Source organism: Idiotropiscis lumnitzeri, chromosome 9, assembly GCF_059441095.1.
Source record: "Idiotropiscis lumnitzeri isolate Australia: NSW breed Sydney's pygmy pipehorse chromosome 9, RoL_Ilum_1.0, whole genome shotgun sequence".
Taxonomy (NCBI): domain Eukaryota; kingdom Metazoa; phylum Chordata; class Actinopteri; order Syngnathiformes; family Syngnathidae; genus Idiotropiscis; species Idiotropiscis lumnitzeri.
In genome coordinates, this window is record NC_142399.1 from 8,411,668 (window position 1) to 8,427,464 (window position 15,797).

Here is a 15,797-nt window from a genome sequence, read left to right on the forward strand (position 1 = left end):
TATGGCTAGAACACTTCAGAACCTTTCGACAGTGTGCAAAATAGCTGTGTGTGTGGGGGGGGGGGGGGGGGTGTGTGCGTGTGTGTGTGTGTGTTTGAGGCAGGATGTAAGATGTAATCATGTGTCCTCTCCACAAAGTTCACTGCTATGTTGTCTCCTTGGAGCGGAAATTAGGGGAAATAGCCATGTGGAAAAAGGTCAAGTGTGTGTTTGTGTGTGTGTGTGGGGGTGTGTGTGTCTGCAAGTAAAAGCAAAGTGCAACAGAACATCTCTTCATCGCCCTCACACCCCATTATCCCATTTTTATTGCACTTTGGGCATTTCTCGTGTCATCGCGAGGACGTTCTTATTGACAAGAACATAACAGCAATGAGGAAGGTGTCATGAGATGGCGGGCCGAGGGAAAACAACGACGGCAAGGGCGAGACAAGTTGGCGTGGTGCTAAAAGCCGGCGTGACGGCGATGAAAGCGACTCTTCCTCTTCTGCTAGACATGCCAACAGATCTTCCTCCGCTCACCTTTCCTTTACTGATGATGAAGAAGGTGTCTCCTCTGGCTCCCTGTCTGATGATGTACTCGCCGTCCTCGTAATGGGTCTGACAAAAAAAAAAAAAGTACGAGAGAGACTTTCAGGTACGTGCTGTTGTTCTTGTTGCCTCTCTTGGCACGAAACTTCACAGCTAACGAGGTATGTTTTTACGTCATGCTAGAGGTGCAGATTGATCAAGCCATCTATGCAGAGGTGGTGGAACAACTTGTGGAGCATGTGTGCGTGTTGGGGGGGGGGGGGGGGGGGGTTATGCCCTCATTGGCCCCCCTGATTGCACCACCACTGGTCGAATGAAGTTACTCCGACAAGAAAATGTCATTTGTTTTGTTCAGTTTTTTTAATTCATTTGCCCTGTGTAATTTTTTGGGGGGTGATTTGGTCTTTGCTCTATAAGCAAAGCATATTTGAAAATCAATGAAAATCGTGTTTTCAGGAATTCGTGTTTTCAGGCTACTGTACATGCCAAGAGCAACACGAGTCTGAATGCAAGTTGGCTGTTGCAACAAAACGTGACAAAAATTGTCAAAGCAGCATCCTTGGCTGCATCTGGACCAAAACAAAGGATCATTTTTCATGGATATCAAAAACAGATAGTCGTTCTACCTCCTACGTAACTAATCAGTTGAGAAAGAGTATTCCACGTCTTTTAAAGTCTCCCCAATCACAAAACATTCTTTCTTTAGCTTGCCTTCTTCTTTATCACTCGGGCCTGTTTTTGTTGCTTGCTGAACAAATGCCCTTTTTTGTGTTCACGACAGCAACTTTAAGTTAAAGTCAACTTAAACAAATGCAGGGGGGGGAGACCTGTTCCACCAAGGAGAAACATTCTGCGATTGCATTTGCACGGATGCTTTCTGTTAATTGAAACACAAGGGGAGAAATCAGCAAAAAAAAAAAAAAAAATCCATTTTTGCTCCACTGATGGTGAAAGATTCAAATCAGCGTGCGCTTACGGTTATGAACGACATTAGGAAAATTGATTACTCTGTTCTGGCTCGTGTGAAAGGCTTTCATTAGTTGATGAAATGCTCCATGAAATCAACAGTTGTGTGTCGTGTTTCTGGAAATACAACTGCAACAAGATCTAACTCAAGGGTGGGAAAACTACGGCATGTGGGTGACATACTGTGACTGATTAATCCAAACCATCGGGCATTTACATTATACATAGATGGCTCACACTTTAGGCAATAATGGTGATTGCTATGGGCGCCGGGAACATTTCACTTACATTAACTTGTTCACGACCAGCCCAGTAAAAAAAATTTAAAAAAAAAAAGGATTTTGACGTATTTAGCCGTCATTGGTATTGAATGAGTTAAAAGTCATCATTCGCATAAATTATTTTTACCCATTCTACCTATATACTTGAACTTTATATAAAAAATCGTTGCAAATGATCAGATCGACTGGCTGCTGCGTCAACCAAACATCTGGAACCCTAATTTCACTGTGACTCGATCGTATAGAATTCGACAAGTGCATTGTTGAACGCGTCTCGTTAGTAAGAGAGCCATCACCTCCTCAAGGACGTCGGCGAGCTTGCTCAGAATGTCCTCCTGCAGGCTGTGGAAAGTGGGCACGCTGCAACAACAAGAACAAGGAAGTACTTTTCAAGTGAGAATCACGCGCTTTGGTGTCATCCATACAGTGCTCGTAATGAATAATGACTGAATCATGCTATAGGTGGCGGTTTATGCTATGGTACAGCATGTGCGAATTAATATTTAAGCATTAACTGAGTTAAAGGGTCTGGTTACACAGCGGGCCATAATGTGGAGGAGGTTGAAAGTGCCACAAAGAGGCTTTTTTTTTTTTTTTTTTTTGCTTTTCAGCAGTTTCATCGTACACCACACGGCTGTTATTGAGACTTCTAAATAAAAGTGGCCCCATGTTATTTAACAAGGAAAGGGAAATATCCCACATCGGCGAACAACGAGCTTATCTCGCCAGAGCGTCTCGCTCCATCCCGTCGCCCAGCCCAGTTTCCACGTTTGTATTACAGTAATCGGAATCATCTCATCGCTGCTGATCTCTTTATTCCGCTCCAAACTTCCTCAATAGAGGTGAGGCAACAATAGTGGAGTGATCAGACGCAGTGGCGTCGCGCTGACACGGCCCGGTGGAAAGTCATACATTTTTGTTGTCAATATTGAGATTATTTTGACCCTTTGGCCTCACTGTAGTTCCGGCCTGGAAATGTGAGAACAAGGTGGCACACTATTATAGTAAAAAAAAAAAAAATAATAAAATATAATAATATTAATAAATGCTCACACTCCACACACATGGCAGGACAGGACACAAAAATACGCTAGCAGCTCAAATGCGGGATTTGGGGCTTGTTATTTTAAAAACATATGTATTTGTTCTTAATAAACTTAAAAAAAATTATAATCAATTTAATTCAATTTTATTAATATTTACTGGTAGAATATATACATATAGGCCATAGAAGTCAACAATATTTTCAAATTTTGTTTGTTCGCACATCAGAATTTCATAATAATAATAATAATAATATAATAATTGCAATAATATGCGTAATATTGTAATGTATTTAGTAAAGTTTATAAATTTAGCGTTCCGCAACAGGAGCAAGTATTTTTCATATGAATTACATCGCATGGTAAAATCTACATTTTATTGTAAATATTTTAAAAAATCTGATGGGCTAGAAAAAAAAAAGGAAAGACGTTTATGAAATGGGCATAAAAATTACATTTAGAAATATATAAAGCTATCACTGATTCAAATATTGTCGAGCAGTGTTATTAAAAATAATAATAAGCAATGCTTCCATCTTAATAATGTAATTTAATCACATTTGTATCAAATAATAATTGAGAGGAAATGTACAGGAATTTAATCAGGTTCTTAGTTCAGGTGGTGAGCTTTTCAACTCTAGGGGGCAGCATCGTGCAAAGGCAGTGCCATCCTTGTGATGAGTTTGATGAGGGAGCTTCAATTCCAATTTTGGTTTTATTCAATATAATTACATGTTTTATTCAATATAATTAATTTCAGCTTATTCCTGATAGAAATATGGGTCTTCTTACCTTTGTGTTTTCCATATTTTACTTTCCAAACAAGTCACACCTCAAAGTCCTTATGTCGACAAGTTGTGCTTGTAAAAGTCTCAACAGGGCTGTCAGCTTTGAAGTCATATTTGATGACTCAACAGCTGGCGGTCCAAATCACAATACAGAAGTCACCCATCACGGGCGAAAATCAAGTTGCGCTAATGATCATGCGGCTTATGATACGACTTTGACCTTTTCGAGGATCCTGTATATGAGCGTCTGGCTACGCGCCAACTATTAAATAATACAATCATCCAGAGGAAGGTGATCCCTATCTCGCAAGGCGACGTCTGGCTTTGTCGCGACGGACATTAATGCAATTGGAATCTATTCTCTTTTGCTTCATGAATATTTTGGTGTGTTTCTTAGATAGGCAAATGGGAAATGTGCTCCAAAGAGATGAGTCCAGGTTGGTCGTTATTACACGGTTACTAGAAAAGGTAAGTGTGTGATTTTGGTTTCATGGAAGTCAAAAGGCGATTACATTTGTAGTATGCAAAGGTTCTGAGCAGAGGATCCACATTGCTGGTTGTAACCATTAATCAAATGAAAATAAATAGCGCTAAAATTCTACGCTCAGTTTCAGGTTTGAGTTTTGCTTATGCAGAATACAAATTAGAGGTTGGACAAACTGCACAATTATGAGTAGCCGATAGCTTGAAGTCAATTTAATCGCCGGTTATCTGTTTTGACATTAACAACACGGACGCCTCAATTAAACCAAAAAAATGGTCGGTATGAACGGCGATCTGTTATATTACAGTGTGTGCTGACGACAAAATGAAGCCAAGCGATAGTCAATAAAATTATAAAATGAACGGTTAAAGTTGCCAGTAACACAACCGGAATCCATAATAAAAAAAATAATACCGCAAAAAAAACGAAAAAAATAGTAATAATAATCTTTGCGACACTGCAGTTTTGTTTTCCAGGTCACGAAGGCAACTGAGTGTGATTGGATGAGCTGGTCGAGGGGGTGGGGCCAGTGCAAATAAAGCGTGTGGAGAGTTGGTAACGGAGAAAAAAAAATGTAAACGACGTCTTTGATGACTGCGCAGAGTTCCTCATTTGACTACTCTGTTGTGCTGTGAGACAAAATTTGGGTGGGTTTCAGCCGTTGTTCCAGCTCGTTTTGACATTTCCACGACATCGCACCTGTGGCCAAACGTTATTTTAGTGGGAGGCTCTGATGACTTACTGCATCCATCTGCCTGCCATGAAATAACTCTGTCAAAAAGTGACAGCTTCTGATTTCGATCAGTGTGATTCATGCGCTTTGTTGCAGTAGAGACGAGCTTGTGGGAAGTGGCATGGTGGCAACGACTGTAAACGCTGGCGGGAGGCATCAAACCTTTCTTTGGCATGACCACAGTGGTGGACGACGTATAAAACATGGCAAGGTCAAGCAGGGAACCGGGTCTCATTCACCTTTATTAACACTTTCCGTGTCGTTTGATCAGTCTTTCATGCTTTATTGCGCATGCGCTTGGATAAAACAGTCAGCGGGCCTTTAAAGTGATAATGGGTTTCTCATCGGGGGATAAATATAAAGATGAATCACATCAGTGGTTTGAATAACTTATTTAAGTTTGGACCCTGGTGAGAGGTAGCTGGCACATAGAGTTCCGTGAGAAAGTATTTGCCTCTGTCCTGAGTTCTCACAAAGATGCCTAGTAAATGTAAAAATCAGTTTCTAAATGATGATATTATTAGGAGAAAATAATCCAAACGTATCTGGAAAAAAAAAAAAAAAAAGGTTGCACCACGAAATCTCAATTTGAGTTTAGTCCGGACTTTGGCTTTTGACCATTCAGAGGTGGATTTGTTACCACTATTGGCTGTAATGTTTTGGGTTGTTGTGCTGCCACATAAAGTGAGAGCGCTAGAGCTTGAAGGAATGGACTGAGAGCCAAACATTTCCTTGCAGCATTTCCTGACAGGCAACATAATTCATTGTTCCATTAATCACAGAAAGTCGTCCAGGTCCTGAAGTCGCAAAGCAGCCCCAAACCATGTTTGACTTAAATTATGCTTTTTTTTTTTTTTTTTTAAACACACAACAACACACATCACACACACATACACACTCACGCCTAATGGGTCAGACACCTTCCCCCAAAAAGTTAAACTTTACTCTCATCAGTCAACAGGAAATTCATTTTGGGGGATAAAAAAGAAAAATACATCAGAACTCAAGAAAGGGGGCAAATGTTTATTATTATTCACATCACTGTATTGTACTCTATTTCTTTTATTATCAGATATCAGATCTAGTTCGGCGAATTCTTTACCTTTTCAAAAACTCCATATACTCCGTGTGCTTGATGAGACCCGTCCGCATCATGATGGTCTGGAAACATTGCCGATCGATTGCCCACAGCTTCACGTTTGTCAGTGCTGGAAATGAGAGTACACACACAGGCATTTCTTTAAAAAAAAAACAAAAAAAACAAACAATATACAGAACCAGCCCACACACTGGCGGCTTCAAATGTCGTGCATGCAGATTAGGCATAAGGAAAACATCTTAAGCATCTGAAATTGAAGTTGATATGCAACCAGAATCCCCACCACATTTTCTCAAAATGCAAAGAGAAATAAATCAGCAGATCTTAGAAGCAAACTGTTGTTTGCTGTTTTGGAATTTCTTGCATGCATGACTTGGCTCGAAGTCGCCCAATGGCATCCTAATGAAGGTCAAGACTTTTTTTAATAGCTTTTCTCCCTGGTCTTCTTGATAAAAAAAAACAAAAAAAAATGAAAGATGTGTGCAGTGTTGAAAAGTCAATCACATCCATGAGCAGATCGTGGGCATGCAAAAGAAAGAAAGATACAAGCGGGGATTACTGAGGCCAGCATACAGAGTGGAAAGGAAATCCTAGAAAACATGTACAGGGGATTATTGGTGCACATTGGGAGTTCATTGCGACAGAAGTCGAGTTTGGATTGAATTCGGTTAAGTTAAGTGTTCACCCGGATAACAGTGAAAGGAAAATATAGAAGTTTGGCCTGAGAATTATAACAAAAAAATGAAATAATTTAGCATGAGAACCTCTGCACCACATGCATGGACTGTCAAAATCTTATTTTATTATTTTTTTTTAAACTAACTTTTCCCAACACTGAATTGAATTTGTGCTCGCCCGAAGGCATCAGGCCAACCCTTGCCTGGTGTACATTGATGTGACCATATGCTACATAACTGGACAGTTCTTTTGGCTATAAAATATTCTGCACTATTACTTTTGTTTTTTTTTCAAAGCTATTTCTGGTCATTCTAGCTTTTAGCTATGGCCGTCACATCTCGCCAATATTAAAGCTTGATACACACTGCAGGTCTTACTGTAAGTGCTCCATTCCCATTTATTGTCTGCATCTATTCGACTGTTCAAATTGGTTACTTATATTTAAAGGGGACCATATGAAAAAAGATATATTCTGTGTTATCCTTTGTATTTTAAAAAAAAATCTGTGAAGTTATAATCAAATAGAATGCAAAGAACGGAAAACTGTACCAAATTTGTTGCTTTAATTGAGTAAAAATTAGGCTGCTCCTTTTGTTGTGCGCCTTTTGACCACCAGGGGGAAGTATACTACAAACACAAACATGGGGACGTCTCAGCTCCTAAATAAGCCTCAGTAAATCGTTCTTGGCAGAGGATAAAGATTCCACGCCCGCGTTGCTCCACAGTTTTTGTTCGTTAGCATTGTGAAAAATTAGATATAGCTTTGAATACACAGTTTGTTTTGTTAGTTTGACAGGAAACCTGGACTGAGAGTGGCAATAACAGCAAAAAAAAAAAAGCAATTGGCCAAACAACTGCTGGTATCTTGAAATCGTTTGAGTCAGGTGACTCCAATCTCAAGCCAGCACTGCACAGTCAACGGTAGTAAAGTTCTTGTGTCCAATCTATACTCATAAGAAATCAAATAGATCTGGAAATCCCATCCATGGAATATTTTATTTCGACTTATTTGATTTTTTTTTTGTTTACGTGCACAGAAGCAATATACAGCCTACTGTTTGATGGCTTGCCATGGCCCGATTGTGTCGCTGTGTTGTGTGGATGTTTTGTTTATGTGCCGAGCAGAGCAGACTGGTTGGCTTCATGAGAGCGCCGGCGTGTCGTTAAAGTTCCCCCATTAAATGTGTGTTTCATCGTCCTCGGCGGGGCCTCAAAACTCTCTCTACATTTCAACGTGGCTGAGTCATCCACGTACAGTGGCTCTGACCATCCTCTCTTCTATTTTCCTAATGGTTTTATTTGCCTCATTATTCCCAGTTAACTTGGGAATCGTTATTTTCTATAATAACGGCTCGTTATTTGGCTTTGGTGGAGGACGATTTTGGGGGTGTGGGTGGAGAAAATAACATCTTGGTGTCTTTGGATTTTTTTCAGTCTGTCTGGTTCTGGAGCTTTTCTTGTGGTATTTAACTGTTGAGTGACCGATGGGATTTTTCAGATTTTTTTATTGCTGAAAAACCTAATTTGCTGTCTTTGTATTCAGCCCAAAGCCCTAAAAAAAATTATAAAAATATTGCTTCAATAAAACTGTGTGTGATTGAATCAGACATTGTCAAAAATAAAATGTCGCAATGTCGTGGCATTCATTGGTGATCACAAACCTTTTTACACGGTCGTCAATAATTTATGGAATTAGCTTTTCTATTGCAGGTTAAGGTCCTTCAAACGAATCGCAGGGCATGCACTCATAATACCCAATTACAGTGAGAGCAGCAAGTGCAGCCCTAAAAGTAGTGCTTTGGCGCTACCTTGTGCTATCTATTGGCAATCGTAGAATTTTGCTATTCACGTCAGGGATCAGTACCTTTCTGTATTGCAGTTTTAACATTTAAAATAATCGGTCCAACGGTTTCCTGCGCAGGTCGCGGGAGGGAGAGGAGGGGGGGGTGAATTCCTCTTCACACACCCCACTGGATAATAGGTCAGGTTAATGTCGCAGATGTAAAATTGGGAGCAACACCACTCCAAATGATCTATTGCTCTATATCATTTTACTTTATGAGCTTTTTTTTTTTTTTTTTTAAATATTAAGCTTATCCCTTTTAAGATGACCTCACACTTGCTTTTTCAACTCACCTCACATGTGACTTAATCATTTTTGAGATACTCAATGAGATTTCATTTTTCTTTCCTGGTGTTATTGCCGGTTGGTGGATACCACAAGTTCCTTTGGGATCGCTAAAGTTTCGACTATAACCACAATCAGAGGCATGTTGAAAGTGCCCGAACAGAGCTTTATTATTTTTGTAGAAGACTGCGGATGAGGATGGAGCTAATGGCGTAGGCTGATAGCTGGAAATGGCAGGTGGAAAAAGTTAGTCAGACATTCATAGCGAGTTCATGAATATTTTACAACTCGTTCAAAAGTCCAACGCCCATGTCTGAGGTGTAATAATACGATACAATATAGTTACAGTCCGTGTGGGGAAAGAATTCCGCGATGCAGCAATTAATCCACGATATAAATACGATGAAAACAAATAGAAATTTGCGATGCGGTGAAGTTACAAAATATTTTCCCGCATTTCTCAACCCAGAATTTACCAATCTAACGGCCCCCATATTATCCTCCAACTTAAAGATATACGTGAAAACAACTCAGTAAATCGTTTTGGAGCAAACAACTAGCTTGTTTTGTTGCACTAACTAACATAGTTGCCATAAATATCAATAATTTATATCTTCAAATCGTTCCAATTCAAATGACTGATTTAGCCCAAAAATACAAGCAGTGTGTTTTTTTTTTCTAAAATGTGTGTGCTGTTGGGCCATTAGCCTGGCGGGAGATCCATAACCTGCGACTGCAACACCGTTTTATTACACGATGCAGCATATTTCTCTCCAAAATGCCTCAATAGTCTTGAGATTTCACTGTACCCGACAGATTCAGGACAACGTAGGCCTGATGTAGCAAAGCAGCCCCAGAACAAAACTGAGCCTGCTGTGGGTTCACAAACAGTACAGTACAGTACAGTTGGTACTATGTTCTTGCCTTTGTACACACAACTCAGGCACAGGGCAATATTACAAGCATCCTTTTGTTAAAAAAATAAATAAATAATAGCCACAGTTGACACTGAAATAACTTAAAAGTGGTGAGACCGAAATTTGGTGAAATGGTGACAAGCCACAATGCTTGTGGTGATCGGCGTTTTCCGTCCGTAACAAAAGGCGACCGACTATTTTGACTGTGACGTGTATGACATCAATAAAACGTATTTCAAAAATGAGTCTAGATGAGGATGAAATGTTCTGTAAATATGCGCTACAAACGGTCATTTTGAGCCTGCTTGTACATTTCAAATGACAGAACTTCCTCGTGTGTTCCGTCCCTCGCCAGACAACTTTATAAATAGAACCGCTCAGCAGGGGAGGTGCCCTCATTACGCAGCCTGACATCCTTTATATCACAAGAGACACAATATCACAAATCGGCATCGAACAAAGACGTTTCGGACAAACATGTTGCACGACCTGCATCCGAAAAAAAATGTCAAGAAAGCCAAAAGAAAAATGCATTAATGGAGTGGGGGGGGGGGGACTTCAAAGGACTTCTCATGTGCCAACAAGCGATATATATGTGGAGTGAGTGGGCAAAAAATGATTAGGGTCATCTTTTAATTTGACCCGCCGGTCACATGAGTGGGAGGTCGGACGTCATCGGCCACGAAGCCGGGGCCCAAAGGAGCGTTTCGGGGCGGAACCAAGAGAAGGGGCGCTGGGAAATAAGATGTGCGGCCAGACCGCAGCGTCGCGCAGAGGGTAAGCATCTTATTCCGAGGCTGCTCTAAATTGCACTGAGACCCGGGGAACTAGTTATCTGGTAGCGAGGACGCTGATGAATGTTGTAATGCTCGCGGGTTGCCAATTAGCTTCCTGGTGCTGAGCGCAGCAAATGAAAGATTTGAAGGAATTTGGGGCGGGGGAGCGGGGGGTGTCGGGAGGATAAATGACGTTTTGGAGAGTCACACCATGACGGAAAGGAATTCATCAGGCTGGAAAGTAGAGAATGTGGAGTAGGACACTGCACGGCCCAGATCAAATGCGACTAGTTTTCGCCCTCTAAGTCCAGTTCATCAGAACATAACTTTTTTTTTTGTTGTTACAATATAGTGACCAAACACTGTCGCAATCAGCAAAAACCTGGAAGGAACGTCTCATGTAAGGGTTTATAATTGCCTCAAAATTGCCATCTGAAGGCGGCAAAGCACTGCTATTGTCTAAATGAAGCACCAAAACTCAATTTAACGGGATAGTCCGGCACCAAAATGCCAAAGATTGGTTCGTTTGGTCTTCACAAATATCCTCAAATCACTTCAAGACTGCTACTTTTGTAGAAAGGAAGCCCCTCAACACACATCAAGCAACTTCCCTGGCACCAAGACACCATTAGATGGGCCATAATACTCATTTTGTCCAAATGAAGTACCTCAACTCGATTCAACATTGTTCTCGAGCAGCAAGATGGCAAAAGACAGTGGCAGTGCACTAATTTTGTCTTTTGGTTTGGCTTAAGTACAAACAAAACAAATGGGTGAGTTTTAATACAATAAAAAAATTGAGGCCTCTCCTAAAAAGGTTTACAACTCCCGCTGGCAGCAAATAACTCCTTTTGTCTAAATAAAGCTCCTCCACTCACCTCAACAGTGTATTGGCAGCAAATTACTACTTTTGTCTAAATGAAGCACTGCCTTCCGCCATCCACCCTGCCCTGTTGCCTTATAGCCTCTCCAGAGAACAGGAAACTACAGAACTTGTGAACTATACACAAGGTCGCTACATTAGTTAATGGATGACTTTTTTGTTTTAGCGAATAACGAGCCTTGATTGGCAAATGCGCAAGATGGCACAATATACTTACTGCTGATGTTGGCCCCAGCTCACACAATAGCAGTGAAAACCACGCCACATTGTGAGCATCATTCCAAATGAGACGTGCCATCAACAGTGGATGCGAACGATCTCATCAAATTGTGAAAGTGTACCTAATGTTACGCAACATAAAACAAGCCAGACGTTTATTTGTTTGCCCTTGTTGCAAGTCAGTGTAAGTGGATTTCAGCCCGCGGGCATTATGCAAATCGAACATGTGCTTGTCTTATAATCCACTTTGTTGCCTATTGAATTGTGACACTAAATGATAAAGCGTATTTTCCGTGTACTCCGTCATGGCGGTTTACGTTGTTGCTGTATTTGAGTATTTTTACCTCAAGCTCAGTGCATTTGTGGAAAATGATTTTGCTTAAGTATGTTTTCACCGCAGGAAATCCTATCCCAAAACTCGGCAGGCTTATCCCCAATGTGCTTAAATACAAATTAGACCCGTCTCAAGCAGTGAGATGAGTTTAAAAACAAGACATGCATTTGTCAGCATCGTAGCATCAATAATACAAATGAAAGCTCGCCCCTGTGTATACACGTCAGTAATGGCAAAAAAGGATTACACAAAAAGTTTCTCCTCCGACAAAATGTTTTTAAACTTGTCTGTAATGACGACAATAATGTGTTCGGTGTACTAATTTGATGCTAACGAAACATGCTAAAGCAGGCTAGCACCTGTGCGAAAATGAGGATACGCCAGAACGTACGTGAGCCATTAATAAAAAATGGCTTAGAGTTATATAAAAAGTAAATAAAACATTTTTTTTCAGAGAATAGCCGAGGATAGGTTCCACACAAAAACACAAAAATGGGTACATTTGAGAAAAGTAAGCCACGAATAGGGGTTACTTGTACATTGAATTGCTAAAACGGGAAATACTAATTTCGGCATAAAAAAAACTTTGGCACAGACTTTGTTCACACAAAGCTAAAATGAAAGCTACATGTGGCTAAGAGCTCGTAAATGCACAAAAATGTGCTCTGAGAACGTGAACACTCTCGCTAAGAGACTTGAAGCAATAAATTGGCAAAAAATAAATAAAAAAGATTAGACGCCGGATGATGAGACAGACAGAATCCTGGCAGACTCTTCGCTCTCTCGCACACTTTAGCATGCTCATCATCAAAACCTTGTGATGCGGCAAAGAAAATGTGTGAAATGATAATAATCAAATGCGCTGCATTGTTTATTCCGATGCTCTTACCCGCAGGTGTTCATTTTAGCACTTGCCGATGTTTAGCAAGGAGCTGGCTCTCCAAACTAATGAGCGAGAGCTCTCACTCGGGTGTATTATTATAATCAGAGAAGGCGTTTGAATTGTTCCTGCTCATCAAAATGTGACGTGCCTGCTTTTTCCAACTTCCCCCACACACGCGCACGCAAATTACGGAAGGAGTGCAGCAGCTGTCATGGCAGCGCGCTGGAACAGTGCAAGCTCTATTTCCCTAAAGTCATTAAAAGCATCAAGTTAGGTCGGACTGATGGAAACGGAGCGTGAGAAAGTACGACGGGTCATTAGATGCCACGTTCACGCACAGAGCTGCAGGTAAACACATCAGGAATTCCCTACTTGTTTTTTTTTTTTTACCACCTAGCAGGCCATGCTTGGGTCGCTAGTGAGCCTTAAATTAGGACAACAACCTGAAGCTGATTTTAATTAACGGTTTCTATACTAACGTAATTTCCTTTTTTTTTTTTTTTGTTTTTACCAATACTGTAGAAGTCAGTCATGGGCAAACTACGGCCCGGGGGCCAAATGCGGCCCATTAAACGTTTTAATCCGGCCCGCCGAACTTAAAAACTAAATTAAATGAATAAACATTGTTCATGTTTTATTTTCTAAATACTGTGGTTTTTCATAGAAATAAATTTTTTTCTCCGATAAAGTGAGGTTACCAAAACACTCCATCCATCTGCTACTGTATCTAGCTAACTAGCAAGCGATTAAGGTATGAGTTAGTAAGTTAGCTCCTAAGCAGGTTAAGTGCCAATTTTTATAAAACGTTGTAGATGAGTGGTTCCTGTGTTAGCGAGCTAGCTGTGTAGTGAGTGAGTGAGAAAGTGAGCGAGGTTAGTTAGTTTGTAGTTACACAAAACCGGAGGCTATAATTGATAACTACAAAATCTTGGAGAAAAGTGTTTCATGGGCTTGCAAGCTAGTTTGGTTTTAATGAATTAGTTAGCAGGTTACGCAAAACTATCTGACCAATTTCCCCAACCTGGCTAGTTAGTCAGTTAGTTAGTTAGTAACCTCACAGAAAATTATCGCAGGGATGAACAAATGTCACTTTTTGCTCCAGTTCAGCCCCGATTTGTTGCAACCTGCTATTCTGAAGGAATGGAGGACGAACAAAGGTTCTATTTGAGCACTTTTTATAAAACTGCCCCAAAGCTTAACACATTTTGACAGCTTTCACATATCTGCAAATTGCAAAACAGACCGCTATTTGTTTTAATCAGCAGCAAACTCCAGATGCCAATATTCTCCTCCAGAAGGCTCAAAAGTCGGAGCAGCAGCTGCCAGAACAATATTCTGCCGTGTGTCAGCCCACCTGCCATCATCTGTACTATGTATAGAGTACAGAAAGCTTGTGTATTCCAGAGGAGAACAGAGATCTATGTCGTTACGTAAGATATTTCTATTCCTGGACGGATGGCTCTCTCTCAAGCAATGTCCAACCGCTTCCATCATTAAAATTTAAAACAGACAGCCACACTTGCGGGAGTCATTAGAAGAGTGATAGTGAGAGGATAGTACTCAGTTCCTCACTAAGTCTTCATGTTTCTCTAATGATCAATGATGAATGAAGAGGCCAATAGGTCAGCGAGAACTGTGCCGGGCAATCACTGATCAGTAGTGAGGGAAAATGGCAGACCTCAGATCAAATAAGGAGCTAGCTATGTCGTTAAATCAGGATATAGGATCGTATAGGTAATTTTCCTCATTAAAAATAAACAAAAAATGAATTCACTAGTTGATTTGCAAGGTTATGAAAAAAATACATTGCTAATTACCACATAACGTGGTACAGGAGTGACATTTGTGCTTATAAAATTATTAGTTTGTAGCTTTGTAGAGGAGTGAGCTAGCTTGTTAGTTAGTTATTGGGAGAGGAGTGAGAGTAGTCCAGCTATACCTAGCCATCAAGCCGCATAGTTATGATAATGAAAAGGATCTTTTGTTTATGAACCCAGACTCCTGACTCAACACGGGGTTTCCTTGGGCCAACAAAAAAATAATCATTAGCCTTAAATTGCTCCGTGGTTGGTTTATGAGATAAATTTTAATTGTTTGTTGCCCCAGTCATTACAGACAATCAAGCTAAAACAATTAGGCGTAGAGGAAATGTGTTTGAATAACCTGATAAGTCTGTGTGTGTGGGTGTGAGTGTGTGTGTGTGCCAAGCTGCAGAAAGTCAAATGCAAGGAAATTACGTTTGTTTGCTATTTATCAGCGCATGACGCTATTTTTAGCACCCTGGTGGAGGTAACACCAGGTCATCATACCCTGCTATGATTTATCTAAATTTCGTGAGAACCGCGTCAGGTTTTCGATCGCACATTGCAAACAATAACGTCTGAAGATAACATCCTGCTGGGTTGAGTAGAGCGTCAACTCACTTCTCAGACTTTTTCCTTTCACTGAGAAAAGTATGACTCGTTTTAAAAGCTTCCGCGTCAGTCAAGTCAGGGGCTTCTTTTCTGAGAAAACGCACGGTAATCAGCGCAGAAGTGTGTGCGAGAAACATTGATTATATCCTCACGAGTTCTTTCACGCTGCAGGGAGCCCACTCGACGTGATGACTGTGTCATTAATGAAGAAATTGGTCATCAAATCAACTCCTCGAAGAAATAAGGTCAGCGGCACAAGGGACGTCCTACCGTCTAGAATACAGGACAGCGCTTCGCCTCTGCTTTTGGATAGCTCGTAATATATTGCTACCCATATTGGATAGATATTAACACATTTCATCCCCCCTTTCACGAATAAGTATCTTATTTTCTCCCCAAGACAGTCGCTGTGGCTTGTAGTTTGGCAACCTTATTGCCTTCTTTCCGCCGGGAAATTAGAATTAGTAATCCACTCTGCGACTTTGCGACCGTCAAGGTGACACATTCTTTTCCAGGAACGGGTTTCCAGACAAAATCCCCGCTAAATTGATGGATCGATGCGTTGGGAGTCAATTTGTCGATGGAATCAGCCAGATTACGGTTCATTCTGTACGTGCTCCGGTCCCAGGGTTTGCTTATACGA

At 40.7% G+C, this 15,797-nt stretch overlaps 1 protein-coding gene across 2 annotated transcripts in view; it reads right to left on the reverse strand.

The window, feature by feature from the left end:
- Positions 1-15,797, reverse strand: part of LOC148330113 (cGMP-dependent protein kinase 1) — a 91,506-nt gene that overhangs the window by 20,762 nt on the left and 54,947 nt on the right. For both annotated transcript variants that reach the window (XM_088304898.1, XM_088304897.1), the window contains exons 4-6: positions 5,926-6,031; positions 2,072-2,135; positions 520-597 (exon numbers count right to left, since the gene is read on the reverse strand). In XM_088304898.1, the coding sequence (XP_088161024.1) occupies positions 520-597; positions 2,072-2,135; positions 5,926-6,031 (248 nt within the window). The remainder of the gene's footprint in view (positions 1-519; positions 598-2,071; positions 2,136-5,925; positions 6,032-15,797) is intronic.